At 66.0% G+C, this 26,822-nt stretch overlaps 1 protein-coding gene across 1 annotated transcript; it reads right to left on the bottom strand.

The window, feature by feature from the left end:
• EMILIN1 (elastin microfibril interfacer 1) lies at positions 1–26,203 on the bottom strand. The gene is made up of 8 exons (XM_074946743.1): positions 26,022–26,203; positions 21,481–21,606; positions 10,065–10,273; positions 5,709–7,820; positions 5,149–5,256; positions 3,524–3,541; positions 2,489–2,623; positions 1–1,298 (listed from the first exon to the last, which is right to left on the bottom strand). Exons 1-8 carry the CDS (start codon positions 26,186–26,188, stop codon positions 958–960), a joined length of 3,216 nt encoding a protein of 1,071 aa, XP_074802844.1. The 5' UTR covers positions 26,189–26,203; the 3' UTR covers positions 1–957.
• Positions 26,204–26,822: the final 619 nt, after the last annotated feature.

Raw genomic sequence — 26,822 nt, forward strand, 5'->3', positions numbered from 1 at the left:
TTATTAATACATGAAATAGATGCCCGAGCAGAGCTGGCCCGTGCCAGGGTAGGGCACCACCGCCCGCAGAGCCGGCCACGGGCCCCTCCCCCACACGGCTCCCTCAGCGGCAGGGCTGCCCGCCGGCTCTTCTCTGGTGTCGTCTGTGCGGGGCCGGGGCCCCCCAGTCCTGCGTGCCCCACGGGCGCCCTCCGGCCCTGGCGTGGGGGCGGCTGGGGTCTCTGCCCGGGGCAGTGAGGGGCTGAGGTGGTGAGCAGGAGCTGTGCAGCAGGGGCGTGGCAGGCGGGTGCCCCTCAGGGCGGGCAGCAGGGCAGGAATGGGCGCGACAGGATGATAAATAACAGGGAGGTGCCGGTCGATGTGGGTCGGGGAGGGGCTTGGCTTCAGGGGAGGGGGATCCCCACCCCGGGCCTGGGACATCCCTGCAGGGTTCACAGCCCGGAGCTCCCCCTGGAGCCCCCCGCAGCAGCCGGCCGGCCTGCAGGAGACGCGTCCGTGGCTGGCCCCTGGGGAGCCCTGGCCACGAGCCCCCCAGCCGGGTGGGTTGGGGGGTAGTTGGGAGCAGCGAGGGACCCCGGGGGCCGCTCTGGGCAGGGCCTGGGAGCCAGGAGCCCTCCAGCTCATTCAGGGCAGGGCTGCCCTGCTCGGGGGCAGGGGGGCGCTGGGCTGGGCTCCACGGGGCACTCGCTGCCTCCTGAGCCCCTGCTGCAGCACATGGGGGTGGGCTGCTGGCCTGGGCTCCCCTCCCCCTTGCCCAGGGGGCCAAGTCTCCGGCAGCTCCCCGGAGAGGCCAGGCCAGCTGCAGTGGGGGGTCCCCCTGCCCCCGGCTCTGACGGGGCACAGCCTTTGCAGCCCCGAGGGCGAGGGTGCTGCGGGGCCGGCCCAGGATGCAACGCGCCCGGAGCCCAGCTGGGCCCCTGCCCCGTGCCCAGGGGCAGCGTCACAGTGGGGTAGGGACTAGCCGGCCTCGTCCCCCGGGCTGGGGTACAGCAGCACCCCGCTGAAGACGGTGAGCGGCTCGTCGGAGGAGTGGGCCAGCTGGCCCGTCACCAGGTCCACGCAGAGCGTCTCGCCGGCCTCCAGCTGCAGCAGCAGGTTGAAGACGCCCAGGGAGCCCGGGCTGGGCTGGTTCTCGGCCACCGGCTTGTTCTCCAGGCCCTCGGGCTGGTAGCCGCCCGAGTCGCTGCGGGCGATGCCCTGGTTGGAGCGCGACAGCACGGCCTCGACCTTCTCGCTCCGGTGCCCCGTCAGCACGGCGCTGATGAAGTACCGCCCGGACACGGGCACAGTGAAGACACCTGGGAGGGGGCAGCCCGTCAGCGGGGCAGGAGCGTCCCCCCAGGGGGTCCCATCGCCCCAGGGCACTGCCCCTGGGGCCGGGGGGGGGCTGAGCACGCGATGAGCCCCTGCCAGCCCTGCCCCGGGCTCCCCACACACAGCTCTGCCGGTGCCCCCAGTCCTGCCCCACAGCCCCCTGCTACCCCAGCCCTGCCAGTGCCCCCAATCCCTCCCCACAGCCCCCGGCTACCCCAGCCCTGGGGTCCCTTCCCCCAGCTCTGCCAGTGCCCCCAATCCTGCCCCACAGCCCCCTGCTGCCCCAGCCCTGCCAGTGCCCCCAATCCCTCCCCACAGCCCCCGGCTACCCCAGCCCTGGGCTCCCCACACACAGCTCTGCCAGTGCCCCCAATCCTGCCCCACAGCCCCCGGCTACCCCAGCCCTGGGCTCCCCACACACAGCTCTGCCAGTGCCCCCAATCCTGCCCCACAGACCCCGGCTACCCCAGCCCCGGGCTCCCCACGCACAGCTCTGCCGGTGCCCCCAATCCCCCCCCCAGTCTCCTGCTACCCCAGCCCTGGGCTCCCCACACACAGCTCTGCCAGTGCCCCCAATCCTGCCCCACAGCCCCCGGCTACCCCAGCCCTGGGGTCCCCTCCCCTAGCTCTGCCAGTGCCCCAATCCTGCCCCACAGACCCCGGCTACCCCAGCCCTGGGCTCCCCTCCCCCAGCTCTGCCGGTGCCCCCAATCCCCCCCCCACAGCCCCCTGCTACGCCAGCCCTGGGCTCCCCACACACAGCTCTGCTGGTGCCCCCAATCCTGCCCCACAGCCCACTGCTACCCCAGCCCTGAGCTCCCCTCCCCCAGCCCTGCCAGTGCCCCCAATCCCAACCCACAGCCCCCTGTTACCCCAGCCCTGGGGTCCCCCCCAAGCTCAGCCAGGGCCCCTGAAGCCCCCCCAGCCCCAGCTCTGCCAGTAACACTAAATTCCGCCCCCGCCCAGCCCCCTGCTGCTCCCCCCTCCTGAGCCCGAGGGGAGACCCCCTGGCCTGGGGCTGACGTGGACAGTCACTGCCGACGAGCAGGACGCCCCAAACCAGCGCGGCAGCCCCCTGCCCTCTAGCTCACCCACACCAGCTGGGTACGAGGCGCTGTGGGGGGCTGGCTATGGGGAGCTTCTGCCATGGGGCTGGCCGTGGGGCGCTGCTCACCGGTGTAGGGGTCGTAGGCGTCCCCGTCGTTCACCAGCAGCCTGTCGAAGGGGATGGTACCGGGCTCCACGTGCCGGGACGTCAGCGCGGCCGAGAAGGCGACTCTGGGCACCACGGCCGCCTCGCCCACCGGGCCTGGCACAGAGAGACGGGGTCAGCACGGTGCCATTAGGACCCCCCGTTCCCAGCCTCCTCCCTGCCTGCCCCCAGGCAGCTCTGTGTCCCCCACAGCTCCTCGCCCATCATCCGATGCCCGGGGCCCCCAGCCCGTCACCCCCCCGGCTCTCCCTGCCCCCCATGCCTGGGTCCCCCAGCCCACCCCCGGCTCCTCACCCATTCCCCCGTGCCTGGGGCCCCCAGCCCACCCCCACCTCCATGCCATGCCCAGGGGCCCCCAGCCCGTCACCCCCCTGGCTCTCCCTGCCCCCCATGCCTGGGTCCCCCAGCCCACCCCCGGCTCCTCACCCATTCCCCCGTGCCTGGGGCCCCCAGCCCACCCCCACCTCCATGCCATGCCCAGGGGCCCCCAGCCCGTCACCCCCCTGGCTCTCCCTGCCCCCCATGCCCGGTTCCCCCAGCCCACCCCCAGCTCCTCCCCCATCCCCCTGTGCCTGGGGCCCCCAGCCCACACCCACCTCCTTGCCATGCCCAGGGGCCCCCAGCCCGTCAGACCCCCGGCTCTCCCTGTCCCCCACACCCAGGGGCCTCTATCCCACCCCCAGCTTCCCCCCACCCCCAGGGGCCCCCATCCCACCACATGCCCAGCTCTCCCCACCCCCTGCACCTGGGACCCCATCCCAAAATGTGCCCAGCTCCTCCACTGCCCCCTCCCCCTTCACAGGGGGCAGCTCCATGCCCACCCACATCCCCCCCCCCCCCGCCCGAGCCAGGCCGGCCCTGTCCTAGCACCAAGAGGCCGAGCCCCGCTGCCCATGCTTGGGGCCAGCTCCCCGGGGGCGTAGGGCAGACCCGGCTGCAGGGCAAGTCCCCCATCCTCTGGTCCACCCCCCCGTCCCTCCCCACAGCCAGCCTCACCTTGCTCGCCAGGGAGCCCTGGAAGAGAAGGAAGAGGAGACGAGAGGTGAGCGTAGGGTGCTGGGGCTCGGCAGGGCCAGGGGGGTAGCGGGGCGGGGGGGTAGCAGGGCAGGGGGAGCTGTGCAGTGGGGCAGAGGGGTAGCAGGGCCGGGGGGAGCTGTGCAGTGGGGCGGGGGGTAGCAGGGCAGGGGAAGCTGTGCAGTGGGGCAGAGGGGTAGCAGGGCCGGGGGGAGCTGTGCAGTGGGGTGGGGGGGTAGCAGGGCCGGGGGGAGCTGTGCAGTGGGGCAGGGGGGTAGCAGGGCCAGGGGGAGCTGTGCAGTGGGGGGTAGCAGGGCAGGGGGGAGCTGTGCAGTGGGGCAGGGGGTAGCAGGGCAGGGGAAGCTGTGCAGTGGGGCAGAGGGGTAGCAGGGCCGGGGGGAGCTGTGCAGTGGGGTGGGGTGGTAGCAGGGCCGGGGGGAGCTGTGCAGTGGGGCAGGGGGGTAGCAGGGCCAGGGGGAGCTGTGCAGTGGGGGGTAGCAGGGCAGGGGGGAGCTGTGCAGTGGGGCAGGGGGTAGCAGGGCAGGGGAAGCTGTGCAGTGGGGCAGAGGGGTAGCAGGGCCGGGGAGAGCTGTGCAGTGGGGCAGGGGGGTAGCAGGGCAGGGGGAGCTGTGCAGTGGGGCAGGGGGGTAACAGGGCGGGGGGAGCTGTGCAGTGGGGGGGGTAGCAGGGCGGGGGGAGCTGTGCAGTGGGGCAGGGGGGTAGCAGGGCAGGGGGAGCTGTGCAGTGGGGCAGGGGGGTAGCAGGGCGGGGGGAGCTGTGCAGTGGGGCAGGGGGGTAGCAGGGCGGGGGAAGCTGTGCAGTGGGGTAGCAGGGCAGGGGGAGCTGTGCAGTGGGGCAGGGGGGTAGCAGGGCAGGGGGGAGCTGTGCAGTGGGGCGGGGGGGTAGCAGGGCAGGGGGAGCTGTGCAGTGGGGTAGGGGGGTAGCAGGGTGGGGGGAGCTGTGCAGTGGGGGGGTAGCAGGGCGGGGGGAGCTGTGCAGTGGGGCAGGGGGGTAGCAGGGCAGGGGGAGCTGTGCAGTGGGGCAGGGGGGTAGCAGGGCGGGGGGAGCTGTGCCTGCACCGGGGCGGGGGATACAGGGTGAGCACCCAGGAAAGGGGCCCCTGGGGTGGCCGGGGCGTTGGCTCATGGCCAGGCTCTGGTTCCCCGGGTACCGCCTGGCCTGGGCCGGGTTCTCCTCTATGGAGAGCGGGGGCCACAGGCCCCAGGGCAGCGCGTGAGGGGCAGCGCAGCCCTGGCTCAGGGTCTGTGACCCCCTAGGAGCTCGGCCCATTGCTGGGGGCCACTGGGGCACGCCTCCCCCGGCCCCCCATCGAAATCGGCTGTGCCAGGCCGGGTTTCCTCGTGGCTCAGGCTGGTCCCTTGGTGGCGCAGGCGGGTGTGAGGTCGTCACCCGTGCGGGTGGGCGCCTGGGGCGGGCAGGTGTCAGGCCCTGTGGCACCCGCATGACGCTGTGGCTGTAACCGGAGCCGTGGGGCCGGGGGGTGGGGAGGGAGCGGAGGGGCAGCCGTAGGCAGCGGCTGAGTTTGTGCCATGACCCTGCGATGGACCCAGCCACTCCCCTCCCCGTGGGGCAGGACTGCTCCTCACCTGGGGGTCCCATGGGGCCTTGTTCTCCATCCTTGCCTGAGGGCCCTGCTGGCCCTGAGGGACCCGGTCTTCCCATGGGGCCTTCGGGTCCAGGTGGGCCGGGGGGTCCTGCAACAGAACCCAGAGAGTTAGAGCTGCCCCCCTGGGCCAGTAGGAGCCTCCACCCCCACCCCCCTGAGCGTTCCCCCCCGAGATCGGAGCCCTGGATCCCACCCCAACCCACCCCCCCGAACCAGCCAGTCCCCACCTAGGGGCAATCGGAGCCATGGCCAGTCCTCCTCCCTGTGCTGTCCCAGCTCCCCACACGGTGCCTCGTCTCTTCCCCACCACGGTGTCCTGCCTCCATACCCAGCGGTGCCTGGGGGCCCTGCCCCCCTGGTGCCCTGCCCCCTGATGCCCTGCCCCCTATACCCAGTGGTGCCCTGGGGCCCTGCCCCCCAGTGCCCTGCCCCCCATGCCCAGCAGCACCCGGGGGCCCTGCCCCCCATGCCCAGCAGCGCCCGGGGGCCCTGCCCCCCGGTGCCCAGCCCCCCATACCCGGTGGTGCCCAGGGGCCGTACCTGCCAGGTCCAGGTGCGTGAGGTTGTGCACCTCGCCCTGCAGGCGCAGCAGGGAGGCGTTGAGGGTGCTCAGGCGGGGGTGGATGGTGCCCAGGCGGGCGTCCTGCAGCTTGTCGAGCAGGGCGCCGTGGGTGCGCAGGGTGCCGTTCACCTCCTGCAGGCAGCCCCACAGCCCCGTCACGTGCTTGCTCAGCCCCTCCTTGACCTTGCGCAGGCTGCCGGAGACGGCGTCCAGCCGCTCGCAGACGCCCTCCAGCTTGGCCAGCCGCTGCTCCAGGCCGCCGGCCGCGCGCCGGCACTCCCCGGCCTCGCCCCGCAGCGTGCCCCCCAGCTGGTGCAGCTGGTGCGTCACCCCCTCCAGCCGCTCCTCGCTCTCGGCCGCGCGCTCCGTGGCCTCGGCCTGCACCTTGTTGATCTCGGCGATGATGCGGTCCTTGGTGGAGCCCAGCTCGTGGAGGTCGGTCTGGTGCTTGTCCACGGTGCTCTGCAGCCCACGCAGCGTGTCGTTCAGGGAGCTGAAGCTCAGGATCACCTCGGACAGCTCGCCCTGCAGCGACTTCAGGTCCACGGCCGACGTGCCCCCGAAGACGCTGAAGCCGTCCAGGGGCTTGTGGGCCTCCACGGGCTCCCGGCCCTGCTCCGGCTTCCTGGGCAGCAGCGGGCAAGCGCCAGTGCAGGCCGCCACCTCCCCGCGCAGCCGGCCCACCTCCTCCTGCAGGGCAGCGCAGGCCTGGCTGCAGCCGCGCTGCTCGGCCTGCCCCGTGCCGCTCAGCGCCCCCAGCTCGGCCTCCAGCCGGCCCAGCCGCGCCCCCGTGCGGTTGAAGTAGAGCGCCAGGTCCTTGGCGCTAGGGTCGGTGGCGCTGCCCCCTGCGCCCAGCCGCTGGCTCTCCAGCTTGTCGATCTTGGCCGCCAGGCGCCCTAGCGACTCCCCGTTCGCCCCCACCAGCTCCCGCAGCTTCTTCCCCTCGGCCTGCAGGGCCCGCACGGAGCCGGCCAGCCCGTCCCTGGAGCTGCTGAGCTGGTGCAGGGCGGAGCCCAGGCTCCGCAGCTGCACGTCGTTATCCTGCACCCGGCGCGCCAGCTCACTGAGGATGTCGCCGGTCTGCGAGTCCTGGCTGCCCAGGGAGGGGGCCTGGGGCGTGGGGCAGGGCTGGCTGCACCCCACGCCCGGGCCCTGCTGCTCTGTCGCCACAGCCACACTCTGAGCCACGCTGTCCTTCAGCGTCTCCACGTCGCGGCTCAGGTTGACCAGGGCCCGCTGCACGTGGGCCTGGAAGCCGCTCAGCTGGCCGGCCATGTTGGCGAGCTCCCCCTCGGCCCCACTGAGCCGCCTGCTCAGCTCCCCCGCCAGGTGGCCGTGCAGGTGGGGCAGCTGCTGGGCGTGGTGCTCCTCCAGGCGGCGCTGGGTGGCGTTCAGACGCCCCTCCATCTCCACCAGCCGGCCCTCCAGCGCCTGCCCCGCCCCTGCCGGCTCCAGACCAGCCAGCTCGTGGTCCAGGCGCCCATTGAGGATGGCGAAGGAGCCAGAGACGCGGTCCAGCCCCCGCTCCAGGTCAGCCACCCTGCCGCGCAGCTCATCGAGCTGGGAGCAGCAGTCCTTGGGCAGGCGCCCTGCCAGGCCGCTCACGTGCCGCTGGATGCTCTCCACCGCCTCCCGGTTGCGCTGGTCCACAGAGCTGATCAGTTTCTCCAGGCCCCGCATGCGCTCGCGGTCCTCAGCCTGCTGCCGCCGCAGCCCCTCGCTGCCCTCCAGGCAGGTGGCGCAGGACTCCTGCACCCGCCGCTCCACCTCCTGCAGGAGCAGTGCCCCTCCTGGCGGGGCCCCCGGCCCCTGCCCGGGCCCCTGCCCGTTGCTGAGATTGGTCAGCTCGGCGTCGTGGCTGGAGATGCGGTTGTCCAGGCGCTGCAGATGCCTCTGGATCTCGTTGAGGGTCTCCTTCATCTCGGGCTGGGCGGCCGCGTCGGCCGGCTGCTTCCCGTTGAGCGACAGCTCCACCGCCTTGTGCCCCTCCTGCAGCAGCTTCTCCGTGGTGGCCTGCAGGTCCTGCAGCTGCTTGCTCAGGCTCTGCACCTTCTCCTCCAGCTGCTTCACCTTCTCCACCTCTCCCCGGCCTGCAGAGCAGAGCGCACTGAGCGGGGCTCCCCCGAGCCGGGCACGGCCCCGGGCAGCCCTCCCCGCCCCGCCCCGCCCCCGGCCTGCAGAGCAGAGTGCACTGAGCGGGGCTCCTCCGAGCCGGGCATGGCCCCGGGCAGCCCTCCCCGCCCCGCCCCCCATCCTGCAGAGCAGAGCGCACTGAGCGGGGCTCCTCCGAGCCGGGCATGGCCCCGGGCAGCCCTCCCCGCCCCGCCCCGCCCCCGGCCTGCAGAGCAGAGCGCACTGAGCGGGGCTCCTCCGAGCCGGGCACGGCCCCGGGCAGCCCTCCCCGCCCCGCCCCCCATCCTGCAGAGCAGAGCGCACTGAGCGGGGCTCCTCCGAGCCGGGCATGGCCCCGGGCAGCCCTCCCCGCCCCGCCCCGCCCCCGGCCTGCAGAGCAGAGCGCACTGAGTGGGGCTCCTCCGAGCCGGGCATGGCCCCGGGCAGCCCTCCCCGCCCCGCCCCGCCCCCGGCCTGCAGAGCAGAGCGCACTGAGCGGGGCTCCCCCGAGCCGGGCACGGCCCAGGGCAGCCCTCCCCGCCCCGCCCCCGGCCTGCAGAGCAGAGCGCACTGAGCGGGGCTCCCCCGAGCCGGGCACTGCCCCAGGCAGCCCTCCCCGCCCCGCCCCCCATCCTGCAGAGCAGAGCGCACTGAGCGGGGCTCCTCCGAGCCGGGCACGGCCCCAAACAGCCCTCCCTGCCCCGCCCCGCCCCCAGCCTGCAGAGCAGAGCGCACTGAGTGGGGCTCCCCCGAGCCGGGCATGGCCCCGGGCAGCCCTCCCCGCCCCGCCCCGCCCCCGGCCTGCAGAGCAGAGCGCACTGAGCGGGGCTCCTCCGAGCCGGGCATGGCCCCGGGCAGCCCTCCCCGCCCCGCCCCCGGCCTGCAGAGCAGAGCGCACTGAGTGGGGCTCCCCCGAGCCGGGCACGGCCCCGGGCAGCCCTCCCCGCCCCGCCCCCCATCCTGCAGAGCAGAGCGCACTGAGCGGGGCTCCTCCGAGCCGGGCATGGCCCCGGGCAGCCCTCCCCGCCCCGCCCCCGGCCTGCAGAGCAGAGCGCACTGAGTGGGGCTCCCCCGAGCCGGGCACGGCCCAGGGCAGCCCTCCCCGCCCCGCCCCCGGCCTGCAGAGCAGAGCGCACTGAGTGGGGCTCCCCCGAGCCGGGCACGGCCCAGGGCAGCCCTCCCCGCCCCGCCCCCCATCCTGCAGAGCAGAGCGCACTGAGCGGGGCTCCCCCGAGCCGGGCACTGCCCCAGGCAGCCCTCCCCGCCCCGCCCCCCATCCTGCAGAGCAGAGCGCACTGAGCGGGGCTCCTCCGAGCCGGGCACGGCCCCAAACAGCCCTCCCTGCCCCGCCCCGCCCCCAGCCTGCAGAGCAGAGCGCACTGAGTGGGGCTCCTCCGAGCCGGGCATGGCCCCGGGCAGCCCTCCCCGCCCCGCCCCGCCCCCGGCCTGCAGAGCAGAGCGCACTGAGTGGGGCTCCCCCGAGCCGGGCATGGCCCCGGGCAGCCCTCCCCGCCCCGCCCCGCCCCCGGCCTGCAGAGCAGAGCGCACTGAGTGGGGCTCCTCCGAGCCGGGCATGGCCCCGGGCAGCCCTCCCCGCCCCGCCCCGCCCCCGGCCTGCAGAGCAGAGCGCACTGAGTGGGGCTCCCCCGAGCCGGGCACGGCCCCGGGCAGCCCTCCCCGCCCCGCCCCCCATCCTGCAGAGCAGAGCGCACTGAGCGGGGCTCCTCCGAGCCGGGCACGGCCCCAAACAGCCCTCCCTGCCCCGCCCCGCCCCCAGCCTGCAGAGCAGAGCGCACTGAGCCGGCTCCCTGCAGCCGGCCACGGCTCTGGCCACCACCCCTGGCTGAGCTGAGGCTGTGGGTCCCTAGTCCTGGCCCCCAAGCTGGGCCAAGGCTTTTCCCTTCGGGGTGCTGTTGCCCCAGGTGGCCACTGGCCGCTCTCAGCTGTATCCCATGGAGATGGGGGGTCCCAGCAACGGGGCCTGGCGCTCAGGCAAGAGGGAGCATTGTGTGCTGGGAGCGGAGGTCGAGGCCAGCGCAGTCTGGAGGGCAAAGGGAGGGGGCGCTGGGGAGCAGGGGCAGCTGAGAGACTCTGCAACTCTGCCCCTAACCAGGCCCCCCACACCTTCCCTCTCTGGGCCTCATTCCCGCCCCAGCTCCCACCACCTCACCTCTCCCTGCACAAACCTGGCTCTCCCCCCCCCATCCCCAAGCCATCGGTACCTTCTCCGCCCAGGCCGCTCAGGGGGTTCCCAAAGCCGGAAAGCGTGGGGCGGCCAGGCTTGGGGCGCGGACGAGTGGTGGTGAGAGGGGGGCCCTGGGCTGGCCCCTCCAGGCAGTCGTCACCCGAGTAGCCATGGCAGCATTTCCACTCCATGTCCGACACGGTCTTATAGGCCACCTTATAGCGGGGCCTCAGGTAACTGCGATACCTGCAGGGCGAGGGAGAGTGGGTGAGACACTGGCACTGCCCACCGGGGGGCGCCACCCCTGCCCCGTGCTGATGGCGGGCGGGACACCGGCGCTGCCCACCGGGGGGCGCCGCCCCTGCCCCGTGCTGATGGCGGGCGGGACACCGGCGCTGCCCACCGGGGGGCGCCGCCCCTGCCCCGTGCTGATGGCGGGCGGGACACCGGCGCTGCCCACCGGGGGCGCCGCCCCTGCCCCGTGCTGATGGCGGGCGGGACACCGGCGCTGCCCACCGGGGGGCGCCGCCCCTGCCCCGTGCTGATGGCGGGCGGGACACCGGCGCTGCCCACCGGGGGGCGCCGCCCCTGCCCCGTGCTGATGGCGGGCGGGACACCGGCGCTGCCCACCGGGGGGCGCCGCCCCTGCCCCGTGCTGATGGCGGGCGGGACACCGGCGCTGCCCACCGGGGGGCGCCGCCCCTGCCCCGTGCTGATGGCGGGCGGGACACCGGCGCTGCCCACCGGGGGGCGCCGCCCCTGCCCCGTGCTGATGGCGGGCGGGACACCGGCGCTGCCCACCGGGGGGCGCCGCCCCTGCCCCGTGCTGATAGTGTAGTTGTTGGGTTTTATGTCTGTAGTTTGTATAACTTAGAATGAAGGCTAAAGGATGGTCATGTCGTCTGTATTCCGTGTATTGTTGTAGGCTATGATTTGATTGTATTCTGCCGGCCACTCTGACTGGACAGCAGGAAGGAACGACCCTGGGTCACTGGAAAAAACACCTCGGACAGGCTGCCTGCGTCTGAACTGATGTTAAGGCAGGAGCAGACCAGAATGGTCCCTATGGCTGAGTCTGGTCACCTTTTGTTTTAGGAGGAGTTTTCATATATCAGGGCTTGTTTCTTGTCTGCATTGCAAACGAAGTTGCGTAAGGTTCTTCTGTAATCCCTTTAGTAACCATATAACCCTTTCGAAAATGTTATCCTGTCTGAAATTCTCTGTAAAATTCTTTGGTGTGAGTGAAGGATGTGTGCATGGGCAAGGAGGAGTGTGGAATCATAGAATATCAGGGTTGGAAGGGACCTCAGGAGGTATCTAGTCCAACCCCCTGCTCGAAGCAGGACCAACCCCAACTAAATCATCCCAGCCAGGGCTTGGTCAAGCTGACCTTCAAAAGCTCAAAGGAAGAAGATTCCACTACCTCCCTAGGTAACGCATTCCAGTGTTTCACCACCCTCCTAGTGAAATAGTGTTTCCTAATATCCCACCTAGACCTCCCCCACTGCAACTTGAGACCATTACTCCTTGTTCTGTCATCTGCTACCACTGAGAACAGTCTAGATCCATCCTCTTTGGAATCCCCTTCCAGGTAGTTGAAAGCAGCTATCAAATCCCCCCTCATTCTTCTCTTCTGCAGACTAAACATCCCCAGTTCCCTCAGCCTCTCCTCATAAGTCATGTGTTCCAGTCCCCAAATCATTTTTGTTGCCCTCCGCTGGACTCTCTCCAATTTTTCCACATCCTTCTTGTAGTGTGGGGCACAAAACTGGACACAGTACTCCAGATGAGGCCTCACCAATGTCGAATAGAGGGGAATGATCACGTCCCTCGATCTGCTCGCTATGCCCCTACATATACATCCCAAAATGCCATTGGCCTTCTTGGCAATAAGGGCGCATTGCTGACTCATATCCAGCTTCTCGTCCACTGTAACCCCTAGGTCCTTTTCCGCAGAACTGCTGCCTAGCCATTCGGTCCCTAGTCTGTAGCCGTGCATGGGATTCTTCCGCCCTAAGTGCAGGACTCTGCACTTGTCCTTCTTGAACCTCATCAGATTTCTTTTGGCCCAATCCTCCAATTTGTCTAGGTCCCTCTGTATCCTATCCCTACCCTCCAGCGTATCTACCACTCCTCCCAGTTTAGTGTCATCTGCAAACTTGCTGAGGGTGCAATCCACACCATCCTCCAGATCATTTATGAAGATATTGAACAAAACCGGCCCCAGGACCGACCCCTGGGGCACTCCACTTGATACCGGTGTGACGATGTGACGCAGCAGGGAGGGGGGAGTGTTGACCTGGGAATGTGCCCTGGGGACGGGAGACCTGAGAGCCTGTCACCTGAGCCAGGAGGGGGAGGGGGAGGTAACACCTCTGCCCAGGAATGTGGATGGAGGCTGCAGCAGGGAACCTGCTCGGTGGGTTTAGTTTCAGTTTGGGGCTGGGTGGAGGAACACAGGGAACCCCAGGGCTGGGGTCTAAGCTCCCCGCTCCCCCAGAAGGACTTCACTGAGGGGTCCTGGGTGTCCCCACAAGCTCTGTTTTGGACTGTGTTCCTGTTGTCCAATAAACCTTCGGTTTTACTGGCTGGCTGAGAGTCTCAGTGAATCCCAGGAAGAGGGGTGCAGGGCCTGGACTCCCCCACACTCCGTGACAACCGGCTGCCAACTAGACATGGAGCCGTTGATCACTACCCGTTGAGCCCGACAATCTAGCCAACTTTCTATCCACCTTATAGTCCATTCATCCAGCCCATACTTCTTTAACTTGCTGGCAAGAATGCTGTGGGAGACCGTGTCAAAAGCTTTGCTAAAGTCAAGGAACAACACGTCCACCGCTTTCCCCTCATCCACAGAGCCAGTTATCTCGTCATAGAAGGCAATTAGATTAGTCAGGCATGATTTGCCCTTGGTGAATCCACACCTCACAATGGAAGCCTCACAAATGTCCAGATGGTCAAGAAGAAGTGAGAAACTTGGAGAAACAATCACAAAACATCCATTGTTGTTGATGCTCAATGAGTTAGCAGCACTGATGACCTCGGAGGCGAGGCAACAAATAAGAGAGAACAGCGGAAAACCCCACAATTAACACCACTTAAGGACTAACGATTACAGAATGACATTGCAAAATCCACAGACTAAAGTGGGAATTTACAAGTATAATGCTGGGGTGTTTTGCCATAAGACTCTGGGTTCAGTCCTGCAAAACCTCGGAGCATCGGATCACGACCGACAGAGCCCCAGCTCCTCACTCAAGCTCGGTCTAACTGGCCGTTAGATTGACTCGAATTACGACAGACTGGTAAATATAAGACCATCTGCAGGACCTGTGTGTGTGTGTGAGTCAGTGCATATGCTAACTGTTGTATTTTCAATAAACGCGGCGTATTGCCTTTTCCCCTGAAAAAGATCCCGTGTGCTTCTTATAAGCAAGCTAATAGCAGGTGAGACACCAGCACTGCCCTGGGCTACTTCATAGCTCCCCAGGCCAGAAGGGCCCAGTGGGATGGACTGGTCTGACCCTCAGCTTCGCAGGGCCCAGGACTGTCCCCGGAGCAGAGCTGGCAGAGAAACAGCCGATCTGGATTTATAACGAGCCGGTGAGGGAGAATCCAGCCCGGCCCCGTGAATTGCTCCCGAGGTTAGTGACTCTCGCTGTTAATAATTGACACCTTTTCGCCAGTCGGAATTGGTGCAGTGTCAGCTTCTTGCCACTGACTCTTGTCCAACCTTCCTCTGCCAGCCTGACGAGCCCTTAGCTCAGGGGGGCCAACCTGGAGCTCCAGAGCCGCACGCGGCTCTTCAGAGGTTACTATGGGGCTCCTTGTACAGGCCCCGACTCTGGGGCTGGAGCGACAGGCGCCAACTTTCCAGTGTGCCGGGGGTGCTCACTGCTCAACCCTGGCTCTGCCCCAGGCCCTGCCCCCGCTCCACCCCTTCCCGCCCCCTCCCCTGAGCCGGCCGTGCCCTCGCCCCTCCCCCAGAGCCTCCTGCGCATGCAAAACAGCTGATCACGGCAGGCGGGAGGCATGGGGGGAGGGGGAAGCGCTGGGGGCTGGAGGAGGGGAGCAGCTGGTGGGCTGCTGATGTTTTACTGTGGCTCTTTGGCAACGTATATTGGGAATTCTGGCTCCTTCTCAGGCTCAGGTTGGCCACCCCTGCCCTATAGGGTCTCCAACCCTCCTGGTTTGGCCGGGAGTCTCCCAGAATCAGGCTCCATCTCCCAGAGGCTACTGAAGCCAAACCGAGAGATTTTAGGCTGCTAAAAGCCCGGCAGTGCAGTGGGGCTAAGGCAGGCCCCCTACTTACCCTGGCTCCATGCCGCTCCTGGAAGTGACCGGCATGTCCAGCAGCAGCTCCTAGGCAAAGACAGGGCCAGGGGGTCTCCGCGTGCTGCTCCCGCCCCGAGCGCTGACTCCACAGTTCCCACTGGCTGGGAACGGGGAACCACAGTCAGTGGGAGCTGTGGGAGTGGTGCCGGCAGGCAGGGGCAGCACGCAGAGCCACCTGGCCGCCCCTGAGCCTAGGAGCCGCCGCCGGACATGCCGGTCACTTCCGGGAGCCACCCAAGGTAAGCACCGTCCATCAGGAGCCCACACCCCTCACCCCCTCTTGCATCCCAACCGCCCTTCCCTCGGCCCCTCCTGCACCCAAACTCCTTCCCGGAGCCCACAACCCACACTCACACCCCAATCCCCTGCAGCTCAGCCCAGAGCCCCCTCCCGCACCCCAAACCCCAGACCAGTGAAAGTGAGGGAGGGTGAGGGAGAGCGAGTGACGGAGGGAGGGGGAATGGAATGAGCGGGATGGGGCCTCGGAGAAAGGGTGGGGCAGGGGCGGGGCCTTGGGGAAGGGGGTGGGGCAAGGGTGTTTGGATTTGTGGGATTAGACAGTTGGCAACCCTATGAGCCCATGGTGCAATATTTGTTCCCATGTAGGTTCTTACAGCCTGGGGTCAAGTCCCCCCTGAACCTTCCCTTTGAGAACATAAGTCCAGCAGAGGTAGGGTTGCCAACTTTCTAATCGCAGAAAATTGAACACACTTGCCCCCCCGCCCCGCCCCTTCCACGAGGCCACGCCCCTTCTCCAAGGCCATGCCCCCCCGCTCACTCCATCCCCCCTCCCTCCGTCACTTGCTCTCCCCCACCCTCGCTCACTCACTCATTTTCACCAGGCTAGGGCAGGGTGTGACGAAGTGGGACTGTTCTTAATGTTTCCTCTGAATAGTGTGGGGGTGCCTCAGTTTCCCCTAGGCAGTTCTTAAGTATCTAGGGGGTGGGGTAAGGGTGTATGATCATTGCAGAGCCCTAGAGGGCAGGTGTATGCAGGGGTCTGGACACAGAGAATGGCCGACACCCTGTTTCCTGGCAACTGATGGCCTGGGCCCTTCCCCTCTGCAAGGTGAGAGCTAAAGGGTTGGAGATCAAAGGAATCCGGGGACCTCCTGGCCCGGGAAAGGGACAAAGCCCAGAGGAGGAGGGGCTGGGGGGAGTTTCAGTTTGGGGCTGGCTGGGGACATGGAGTGAAGGGCAGACGGGGTTGTCTGGCTCACTGGCCCCAAAATGGACCCGGCTGAGGGGTCCTGTTCTCTGCACCTACAAGCTCTGTGTTAGACCATGTTCCTGTCGTCTAATAAACCTTCTGTTTTACTGGCTGGCTGAGAGTCCTGTCTGACTGCGGAGTTGGGGGGCAGGACCCTCTGGCTTCCCCAGGACCCGGCCTGGGTGGACTCGCTGTGGGAAGCGCACGGAGGGGCAGAGAAGGCTGAATGCTCCAGGGTCAGACCCAGGAAGGTGGAAGCCGGGTGAGCTGTGTGTCCTGAAGACAGGCTGCTCGCAGAGAGGAGACTTCCCCAGAGTCCTGCCTGGCTTCATGGGGAGCAGGTCCAGAGCATCGCCCGGGGACTCCGTGACACAGGGCGTTGGGGTGTGGGCGGGGGATGAGCGCTCCGGCTGGGGTGCAGGCTCGGGGGTGGGGCCAGGGATGAGGGGTTTGGGGTGCAGGAGGGGGCTCAGGGCTAGGGCAGGGCGTTGGGGTGCGGGCGGGGGATGAGCGCTCCGGCTCGGGGTGTGGGCTCAGGGGTGGGGCCAGGGATGAGGGGTTTGGGGTGCAGGAGGGGGCTCAGGGCTAGGGCAAGGCATTGGGGTGCAGGCGGGGGATGAGCGCTCCGGCTGGGGGTGTGGGCTCGGGGGTGGGGCCAGGGATGAGGAGTTTGGGGTACGGGAGGGGGCTCAGGACGGAGCAGGGAGTTCGGGTGTGGGAGGCGGTTCGCCTAGGAGCTGGAGGAACATGCTGGCCACTTCCGGGAGCCGTGCAGAGCCGGGTAGGGAGCCTGCCAGCCCTGCGCCAACCAGAGCCACCAGAGTCCCGTTTTGACCCCGTGTTCTGGTCAAAACCCGGATGCTGGACAACCCTAGGCAGAGCTGCAGCAGCGCGAGCCCTCAGGAACAGAGGCTCTGAACACAACGCTTTGGGACAATGCTGCTTTTAACCAGTTTCCTTTCAATGATACAAGCCCGGAACTGGTTCCCTCACCCTGGCAAATCTTTTTTTAACTTTCCCGATTTGTTTGGGAGTTTACGTTTAACACAGCCCTGCTCTGTCTTGGCTTTGTGTCTGCGGCTGCCTGCTGGCACAGCCGGTTCCTGGGCGGTGCGGGGCTGACCGGGTTCTCCTGGAGTCGCTCGTTCTCAGCCAGGTTTTCTAACCCTCTGATCGTTCTCTGGGCTCTTCCCAGACCCGCCTTGATCTGTGGGCACCAGGCCTGGACACAGGACCCCAGCAGCGGGCACACTGGTGCCCCATACATAGGGAGGCCACAGGGCTCACCCTGGAGGAAGGGTGAGATCCCTGGGGGACTTGGCCCATGGGAGGGTGTGACGTTATGAGTGTAATATAATAGCTCATGGAAAGGTGACAGGGCAAGAAAGAGTTAATGAACTCCCAGACTGACCTGACCCAGGGCTGGACTGTAAAGACTGGTTAGGAGGATCTGTAAATGAACAGAGCTGTGAAATGCAGCCGGCATTGTGAGAGAGAGAAGGGGAGCTGTGTGCTCAGGTCTTGTGATGTCAGCAAACAAGTCTTGTCTATTACCATGGCTTTGATTCAAAGATCAAAAGAGGAATATTAACATTTAGGAAGACACTGGAGTGACATAGTATTATTGTCTATATGGCTCTTTGAAGGTTGTGGTAACCGGTATCTGAACTGTTAATGGATAAATTACCCTGGGCTAATTGCTAGGACATTTAGGAGAAGGAAAGTGAAGCCGATTGTTTTCTCAGGCCAAAAGGCTGCAGGGAACGTATAAAACCCTGGGACACGATCCTCCTTCATCTCAGATCTGCTTTGGGTTTCAAGAAGGGGAAACCCTGAGCCATAAGGATTGAGATCCCCAGTCACTGACAGGAGTCACCCTGAACATGGACATTGGACTGTAACCAGTGGACTATTTCTAAAAGGACTTTTGGCAACTACAGACTCACCATCTCTGCTCTGTATCTGAACGTCAAGAACTGAACTCAAGTCTGTCTGTATATTGATCTTTCCACCAACTCTCCCTCTTTTCTTTTTTAATACATTTTAGTTTAGTTACTAAGGATTGACTGTAAGCGTGTATTTGTTGTAAGATCTGAGCTATCATTTGACCTAGGTCTGGCGCTTGGTCCTTTGGGGTCAGGAGAACCTTTTCTTTTCTGTGATGAAATAAGAAAAGGAGTACTTGTGGCACCTTAGAGACTAACCAATTTATCTGAGCATAAGCTTTCGTGAGCTACAGCTCACTTCATCGGATGCATACTGTGGAAAGTGTAGAAGATCTTATTATATACACACAAAGCATGAAAAAATACCTCCTCCCACCCCACTCTCCTGCTGGTAATAGCTTATCCAAAGTGACCACTCTCCTTACATTGTGTATGGTAATCAAGGTGGGCCATTTCCAGCACAAATCCAGGTTTTCTCACCCACCCCCCCCAACACACACACACACACAAGCTCACTCTCCTGCTGGTAATAGCTTATCCAAAGTGACCACTCTCCTTACAACGTGCATGAAAATCAAGGTGGGACATTTCCAGCACAAATCCAGGGTTTAACAAGAACGTCTGGGGGGGGGGGGGGAAACAAGGGGAAATAGGCTACCTTGCATAATGACTAAGCCACTCCCAGTCTCTATTCAAGCCTAAGTTAATTGTATCCAATTTGCAAATGAATTCCAATTCAGCAGTTTCTCGCTGGAGTCTGGATTTGAAGTTTTTTTGTTGTAAAATAGCGACTTTCAGGTCTGTAATCGCACAGTTGGCAACGGGCTTTGTTGCAAGGATAGGTTCCTGGGTTAGTGGATCTGTTGTGTGGTGTGTGGTTGCTGGTGAGTATTTGCTTCACGCTGGGGGGCTGTCTGTAGGCAAGGACTGGCCTGTCTCCCAAGATCTGTGAGAGTGATGGGTCGCCCTTCAGGATAGGTTGTAGATCCTTGATGATGCGTTGGAGAGGTTTTAGTTGGGGGCTGAAGGTGACGGCTAGTGGCGTTCTGTTATTTTCTTTGTTAGGCCTGTCCTGTAGTAGGTGACTTCTGGGAACTCTTCTGGCTCTATCAATCTGTTTCTTCACTTCCGCAGGTGGGTATTGTAGTTGTAAGAATGCTTGATAGAGACCTTGTAGGTGTTTGTCTCTGTCTGAGGGGTTGGAGCAAATGCGGTTGTATCGCACTGCTATGGGTACCCGCATGGCCCCACAGTATGCCAACATTTTTATAGCTGATTTAGAACAACGCTTCCTCGGCTCTCGTCCCCTAACGCCCCTACTCTACTTGCGCTATATTGATGACATCTTCATCATCTGGACCCATGGAAAAGAAGCAGTTGAGGAATTCCACCATGATTTCAACAATTTCCATCCCACCATCAACCTCAGCCTGGTCCAGTCCACACAAGAGATCCACTTCCTGGACACTACGGTGCTAATAAGCGATGGTCACATAAACACCACCCTATACCGGAAACCTACTGACCGCTATTCCTACCTACATGCCTCCAGCTTTCACCCTGACCACACCACACGATCCATCGTCTACAGCCAAGCTCTACGATACAACCGCATTTGCTCCAACCCCTCAGACAGAGGCAAACACCTACAAGATCTCTATCAAGCATTCTTACAACTACAATATTAAGGATCTACAACCTATCCTGAAGGATGACCCATCACTCTCACAAATCTTGGGAGACAGGCCAGTCCTTGCCTACAGACAGCCCCCCAACCTGAAGCAAATACTCACCAGCAACCACACACCACACAACAGAACCACTAACCCAGGAACCTATCCTTGCAACAAAGCCCGTTGCCAACTGTGCGATTACAGACCTGAAAGTCGCTATTTTACAACAAAAAAACTTCAAATCCAGACTCCAGCGAGAAACTGCTGAATTGGAATTCATTTGCAAATTGGATACAACTAACTTAGGCTTGAATAGAGACTGGGAGTGGCTTAGTCATTATGCAAGGTAGCCTATTTCCCCTTGTTTTTTCCTACCCCCCCCCCCCAGACGTTCTTGTTAAACCCTGGATTTGTGCTGGAAATGGCCCACCTTGATTATCATACACAATGTAAGGAGAGTGGTCACTTTGGATAAGCTATTACCAGCAGGAGAGTGGGGTGGGAGGAGGTATTTTTTCATGCTTTGTGTGTATATAATAAGATCTTCTACACTTTCCACAGTATGCATCCGATGAAGTGAGCTGTAGCTCACGAAAGCTTATGCTCAAATAAATTGGTTAGTCTCTAAGGTGCCACAAGTCCTCCTTTTCTTTTTTCTTTTTACGAATACAGACTAACACGGCTGTTACTCTGAAACCTGTGATGAAATAAGATTTTCATAATTTAGCATCCTATGTTTGACGTGTGTGTCTGGATGGAGGCCTCCGGCTGGGCACTTTAAGGGCACTGCATTGTTTGGACGTCTGAGTACCCAGGGAGGTGCTGGAGAAGCTGGTTTGGGCAGGCTGGGTAACCCAGCCTGCCCAAAACCAGCTTCTCCAGCACCTCCCTGGGTACTCAAGACGTCCAAACAACCCTTGCAGTTGCCCCTTTACAAGTGCCCCAGCAGGCAGGGCCTCCATCCCAGACACACACGTCAAACATAGGATGCTAAATTATGAAAATCTTATTTCATCACAGGTTTCAGAGTAACAGCCGTGTTAGTCTGTATTCGTAAAAAGAAAAGGAGGACTTGTGGCACCTTAGAGACTAACCAATTTATTTGAGCGTGAGCTTTCGTGAGCTATAGCTCACTTCATCGGATGCATACTGTGGAAAGTGTGCATCCGATGAAGTGAGCTGTAGCTCACGAAAGCTTATGCTCAAATAAATTGGTTAGTCTCTAAGGTGCCACAAGTCCTCCTCTTCTTTTTGGAAATATGGCAGGTTCTGGTACCTCTGGGACCGGGCCAGGGCTGCTGTCTCTAGAACAGTTCCCAGCCTTTCCCGCTAGGGGGCGCCCTGTACCTTCCCTTGGGGCGCTGGACGGGGCCAGCGTGCTCCATCTGCAGCCGCTGTCTCTGGGTCCCTGCTCTGCCCGCTGCCCCCCGGGGCAGGGCGATGCCAGGCCGCCAGGCCTCGTTCCCTCCATGGAGACCATGACCCCAGCTCCCCCCGCCCCGCAGCCAGGCACCAGCAATGCACCAAACCCCACACCTCTCCCACCCCCGGGATTTCACACCCCCACTCCCAGGACCCCTCTCCTTTCCCTTCCCAGTGCCAGTCCTCCCATCTCCTGCCGGCCCCCCACTGCACGCAGAGGTCACTGTGCTTCTGTCCACTGGCAGCTCCCTGCCCCCAGCCCAGGTAGCATGAGGCTCCCCTCTCCCCACATTGCAGCACAAGGCCCACCCCAGAACATCTATATCTTGGCCAGGACAGAGCCAGGCACAGGGGCTACGCACACAAGGCCCCGCTGGTTCCTGACCCGCAGCCCCCTGCTAGCCCAGCCCTGGGCTCCCCCCAGCCTGCCAGTGCCCCTCACTCCCGACCCGCAGCCCCCTGCTAGCCCAGCCCTGGGCTCCCCCCAGCCTGCCAGTGCCCCTCACTCCCGACCCGCAGCCCCCTGCTAGCCCAGCCCTGGGCTCCCCCCAGCCTGCCAGTGCCCCTCACTCCCGACCCGCAGCCCCCTGCTAGCCCAGCCCTGGGCTCCCCCCAGCCTGCCAGTGCCCCTCACTCCCGACCCGCAGCCCCCTGCTAGCCCAGCCCTGGGCTCCCCCCAGCCTGCCAGTGCCCCTCACTCCCGACCCGCAGCCCCCTGCTAGCCCAGCCCTGGGCTCCCCCCAGCCTGCCAGTGCCCCTCACTCCCGACCCGCAGCCCCCTGCTAGCCCAGCCCTGGGCTCCCCCCAGCCTGCCAGTGCCCCTCACTCCCGACCCGCAGCCCCCGGGTCTCTTGCCCCCACACTCACGTCACAATGCGCGGGCACTGGAGCTGCCCCCACCCGCAGGGCTGGTAGTCGGGTTTGACGAAGGTGTCCACGCCGTCCTCCACCATGCAGCTCACCGTGCGCGTCACCACGTAGGCGCACCAGTTCCTGCAGCAGGAGTGAGAATCAGGCCCAGCAAGCACAAGGCGCCTCCCCTGCCCCCCACGTGCAGCGACCCCTCACTCTGGTGCAGCGAGCCCCCCGGCCTGGTGCAGCGAGCCCCCTGGCCTGGTGCAGCGAGCCCCCTACCCCTCGCCCTCGTGCAGCGAGCCCCCCGGCCTGGTGCAGTGAGCCCCCTGGCCTGGTGCAGCGAGCCCCCTACCCCTCGCCCTGGTGCAGCGAGCCCCCCGGCCTGGTTCAGCGAGCCCCCTACCCCTCGCCCTGGTGCAGCGAGCCCCCCGGCCTGGTTCAGCGAGCCCCCTACCCCTCGCTCTGGTGCAGCGAGCCCCCCCTGTAGCAAGGGCCCCGCCCCGCTGGGAGCAGCCGGTCACAGCTCACTGCTAATGGGACAATGAGCCTGTTAAAGGGGCTCCCCCCCACTCCTTTTGATCTCTGCCCTGTCCGGTGCCCCTGGCAGCAGCCAGCCCCTTTGATCACAGAGGGGGAACCAGCAGGGTCACGAGCAGGGTAACTCAGGGGAGGGCCAAGTTTGTGGCTTGTGGGGCAGGACGTGCCATGGCCCCCCCGAGCCTCCCAGGAACTTGGGGCAAAGGTAAATTCTGCCCCCACCCCCAGCCTCTCCAGCCCAGAGTCGTCTCCGCTGGGCAGGTGGCTGCCAGGCCCCCCACTGCACTGTGGGGTGGCTGCAGGATTGTCTGCCCCACTGGGGCTATTACAGGAGGGACCCCACTGGCTGGGGGGCTGGGGCAGGACTAGCCCTGGCAGCAGGGGGCGTTTGGGTGGCTGTGCCAGGGGCCCATGAGGTGATTCCCATGGGACACCCCCCAGTGCAGCTGAGACCCTATTGGTTCAGGGACACCCCCGCCCCAGCCAGCCCCATCTCCTTGTGGGTTCGACGGGGCCCAGCCCTTTCCCAGGCAACTCCCCGCTCCCAGCCTGGGGTCTCCCCTGAGCCCCTTCCTCTGCTCCCTGCAGCCCCACCCGGGCTCTGAGCTCCCTGGGGCCAGTGAGGGGCCCAGCCTACAGCCACCAGCTCTCTGCGCCAGCCCGGCTGCAGCACGTCCCTGAGCCCCGGGCTGGGCTGGTTAATCATTGCGGGGCTGGGGGGGCTGGGCCAGCTTGCGGGGGTGGGACGAAGCGGGACTGTTCTTAATGTTTCCTCTGAATAGTGTGGGGGTGCCTCAGTTTCCCCATGCAGTTCTTAAGTATCCAGGGGGTGGGGTAAGGGTGTATGACTGTTGCAGAGCCCTAGAGGACAGGTGTGTGCAGGGGTCTGGACACAGAGAATGGCCGACACCCTGTTTCCTGGCCACTGGTGGCCTGGGCCCTTCCACCCTGCAAGGTGAGAGCTAAAGGGTTGGAGAACAAAGGAATCCGGTGCCCTCCTGGCCCGGGAAAGGGACAAAGCCCAGGGGAGGAGGGGCTGGAGGGAGTTTAAGTTTGGGGCTGGCTGGGACATGGAGTGAAGTGCAGACGTGGTTGTCTGGCTCACTGCCCCCAAAATGGACCCGGCTGAGGGGTCCTGTTCTCTGCACCTACAAGCTCTGTGTTAGACCATGTTCCTGTTGTCTAATAAACCTCTGTTTTACTGGCTGGCTGAGAGTCACGTCTGACGGCGGAGTTGGGGGGCAGGACCCTCTGGCTTCCCCAGGACCCCGCCTGGGCGGACTCGCTGTGGGAAGCGCACGGAGGGGCAGAGGAGGCTGAATGCTCTGAGGTCAGACCCAGGAGGGGGGAAGCCGGGTGAGCTGTGGGTCCTGCACATGCTGGCACATGATGGGGGGGCGGGGGGGGAATAAACAAGGGGAAATAGTTTTACTTTGTGTAATGACCCATCCACTCCCAGAGTCCTGCCTGGCTTCATAGGGAGCCGCTCCAGAGCATCGCCCGGGGACTCCGTGACAGGGGGGCATGAGTGGGGGGAAACATGGAGCAGCCCCATGGGCCCTGGCTGCCATGAAAACAGGGGGAGCCTGCCCATCCCCCTCATAGCTCTGGGGGTGTAGCCCCCCCCATGCTGCGGGGAGAACCCCACCCCGTGCTGGCAGTTCGGCGGAGGGGGGGGACGGACTTTCTGCTAAGCAAACACAGACCCAGACTGGGGTCAGGGAGGGGGGGCTCAGCAGGGGGCGGGCTGGGGGGGGCTGTGCTGAAGGGAGCGGGGGGCTCAGAGGGCAGGCTGGGGGGCTGTGCTGCAGGGAGGGGGGGCTCAGCGGGGGGCAGGCTGGGGGGGCTGTGCTGCAGGGAGGCGGGACTTGGGGGGCGCAGCTGGGGGGCTGTGCTGCAGGGAGGGGGGCCCAGGGGGGCAGGCTGGGGGGCTGCGCTGCAGGGAGCGGGAGCTCAGCAGGGGGCAGGCTGGGGGCCATGCTGCAGGGAGGGGAGCTCAGGGGGGCAGGCTGGGGGGCCGTGCTGCAGGGAGGGGGGCTCAGGGGGGCAGGCTGGGGGGCTGTGCTGCAGGGAGGGGGGGCTCGGGGGGGAGGCTGGGGGGCTGTGCTGCAGGGAGCGGGAGCTCAGCAGGGGGCAGGCTGGGGGGCTGTGCTGCAGGGAGGGGGGCTCAGCGGGGGGCAGGCTGGGGGGCTGTGCTGCAGGGAGCGGGGGCTCAGCAGGGGTCGGGCTGGGGGGCCGTGCTGCAGGGAGGGGGGCTCAGGGGGGCAGGCTGGGGGGCCGTGCTGCAGGGAGGGGGGACTCGGGGGGGCGAGCTGGGGGGGCTGTGCTGCGGGGGGCTCAAGGGGGCCCTCTGCGCTCCCAGCCGGCTGTCGCTCCTGGCTGGTTCCCAGCCTCCCTCCCAAACGCCTGCTCTGGGCCACAAGCCGCCTCCCTTCCTGTCCCGAGTGTGGGGCTGAGCCGCCCCGCTGCCTGCTCTAGGGCCCAGGGGCTCTGCCCCCCTGCAGCTGGGACTCCTCCACAGGGGGGCCCGGCCCCATGGCGCGTCATACAGAGCAATGCCAGGCCCCTGCGCCACGGCCAGAGGCAGCCGCCCCCTTGCCTGGGAGTGCCCCTCCCCTGCCCCCGACAGCACCCCCTGCCCCCCAATGGTGCCTCCCCCTGCCCCCCGACAGAGTCCCCGGCCCCCCAACGGTGCCTCCCCCTGCCCCCCGACAGCGCCCCTTCTCCCTCTGTCAGTGCCACCCCCTGTCCTCCCAACAGTGTCCCCTTATCCCCCCGACAGTGCCCCCCTGCCCAACGGTGCCCCTTGTCCCCCTTGACACAGTCCCCCCACAGCGCCTCCCCTGCCCCCTTGCCAGTGCCCCGCTCCCCGGGCACATGCTCCATCTGGCTGCGGCGCCGCAATCCCTGGGCCCCTCTCGCTCGCGGCTGGCGTGGGGCCAGGCCAGGCTCACTCGGCGCTTCACCATCGTCCCCCCCCAAGCAGCAGGGCCCAGCGGGGCTGCGGGGGCCTGGCCCGTGGGGCGGGGGCCAGTTGGTCTGCTCGAGAGCCCCCCAGCGCCCCAGTCAACCCACTGCAGCCCTGGGGGCCCCCCGGCCGGTGCCACATCCCGCAGAGCACCCCCCACCTCACCAGACACACGCGGTGCTGAGTATTCCACGCCCTGGGGCACACACCCGCTGCAAGGAACTAGCACAGCTGAGCCCCCCCTCCCTCCCCGAGCCCCCAGCCTCCCTCCCAGCTCCCCCTCCCCATCCTCCCGCTGCCCCCACTCCTCTGTGTCCCCTGGCTCCCCCAACCCACCCACTCCTCCCTCCCCCCAGCCCCCTTCTCCACTCCCCCTTCCCCCTGCCCCCCAACCCTCTGTGCCCTCTGGCTCCCCACCTCCCAACCCCCCGCCACCGCCAACTCCTCCCTCCCACCGCCCCGGTCGGAGGCTCTCCATGTGCCTCACATACAGGAATCTGCGCATGTCCCGGGTCAGTGGCCCTCCCCCCTTCTGTGCCTGGGGAAACTGAGGCACGGAGCAGGGCCGTGACCCACCTGAGACCACCCAGCGAGGCGGAGCTATGCCCAGGGGCTGCAGACAGATGCCCCCAAGACGCGCCGCCCGCAGCCACGGCGGACGCCTGCGGCAGTTGGGCCGAACCCCGCAAAATGAGCCACCGGGAGACTGGTCCCCCTGCCCTGGGGGGATCCCCAGGGTGTCCCCTCCAGCCCAGCACCTCCCTGGGACTCTCCTCGTCTCCATGGGGCGGGGGAGCGCCCCGAGTGCCCTTCCAGCTCTCTGTGCTGGGACCTCTTGTCCAAGGCCAGATGGGGTTCCCCCGGGTGCCCCTCGGCGCCCACAGCCACCCTCACGCTCCAGGTCACACAGCTCCCTGCCTCCAGCGAGTGGGGCCCCCTGGGGCCAGGACCCACGGCGCCCCCGGGCTCCGCTCCCAGCTGTGGGGCCAGCCTGGGCCCCGAGGCTGCCGGCGGCCCCGCCCGCCCCTGCCCCGGCGCGGCCCCTTACCTGTGCCGGCTGGCGGCCCGGGCGCCGGGCTGGGCCTGCGGGCTCCCCTGGGCAGCGGGGCTCAGCGGCGCGGCCCCCCCGGTGTAGAGGCTGTAGCGGGCGGGTAGTTGGGCGGCCCAGGCCACCCCGGCCAGGAGGCAGCAGAGGCTGCCCCAGAGGCGCGCCATGGCCGTGCGGGCGCGAAGGCGTCGGGCCGTCCCGCTCAGCCGCTCATGGCTCCCCGCGCCGTCCACACGTCCCGCCCCAGCCGGGCTGCTCCCCTCGCTGGGGCTGGCCTCCCCTCCGCCCGCCCCTCCAGCTGTCAGCCCCGCCCGCCCCCCACTTCCTGCCCCCCGGCCCCCGGCCTGGCTCAGCGCCCCCCTGCCCCCAGGGCCACCTGGGCCCTTTCTTCCTGCAGCTCCTGCGAGGGGCTTTTCTGCCGCTCCAGTTCCTGCTCCCCCCGCCCCCCCGCCAGCCCCCTCCCCCGCCCGGCCGCAATCACATCTGCTTCTCGTTAGGCCCGGACGCCAACACGGACAGGGGAGAAAACACAGAAAACGGGAAAAGCAAGAGAGGCCGGGCAGGGGGCCAGGGGCCGCGCAGCAGCCAGGACGGCAAGCGCTACTGAGTGGGGTCCCTGCCGGGCGCTGGCCCAGCCCCGCTGCGGTGCCCCCAGCCCCGCCACGGCACCCCCATCCCCGCCACGGCACCCCCAGCCTTGCCCTGGCACCCCCAGCCCCGCCACGGCACCCCCGGCTCTGCCACGGCACCCCCATCCCCGCCACGGCACCCCCAGCCTTGCCCTGGCACCCCCATCCCCAC

The sequence above is a fragment of the Natator depressus genome, chromosome 3, assembly GCF_965152275.1.
Source record: "Natator depressus isolate rNatDep1 chromosome 3, rNatDep2.hap1, whole genome shotgun sequence".
In the NCBI taxonomy this organism is placed as follows: domain Eukaryota; kingdom Metazoa; phylum Chordata; order Testudines; family Cheloniidae; genus Natator; species Natator depressus.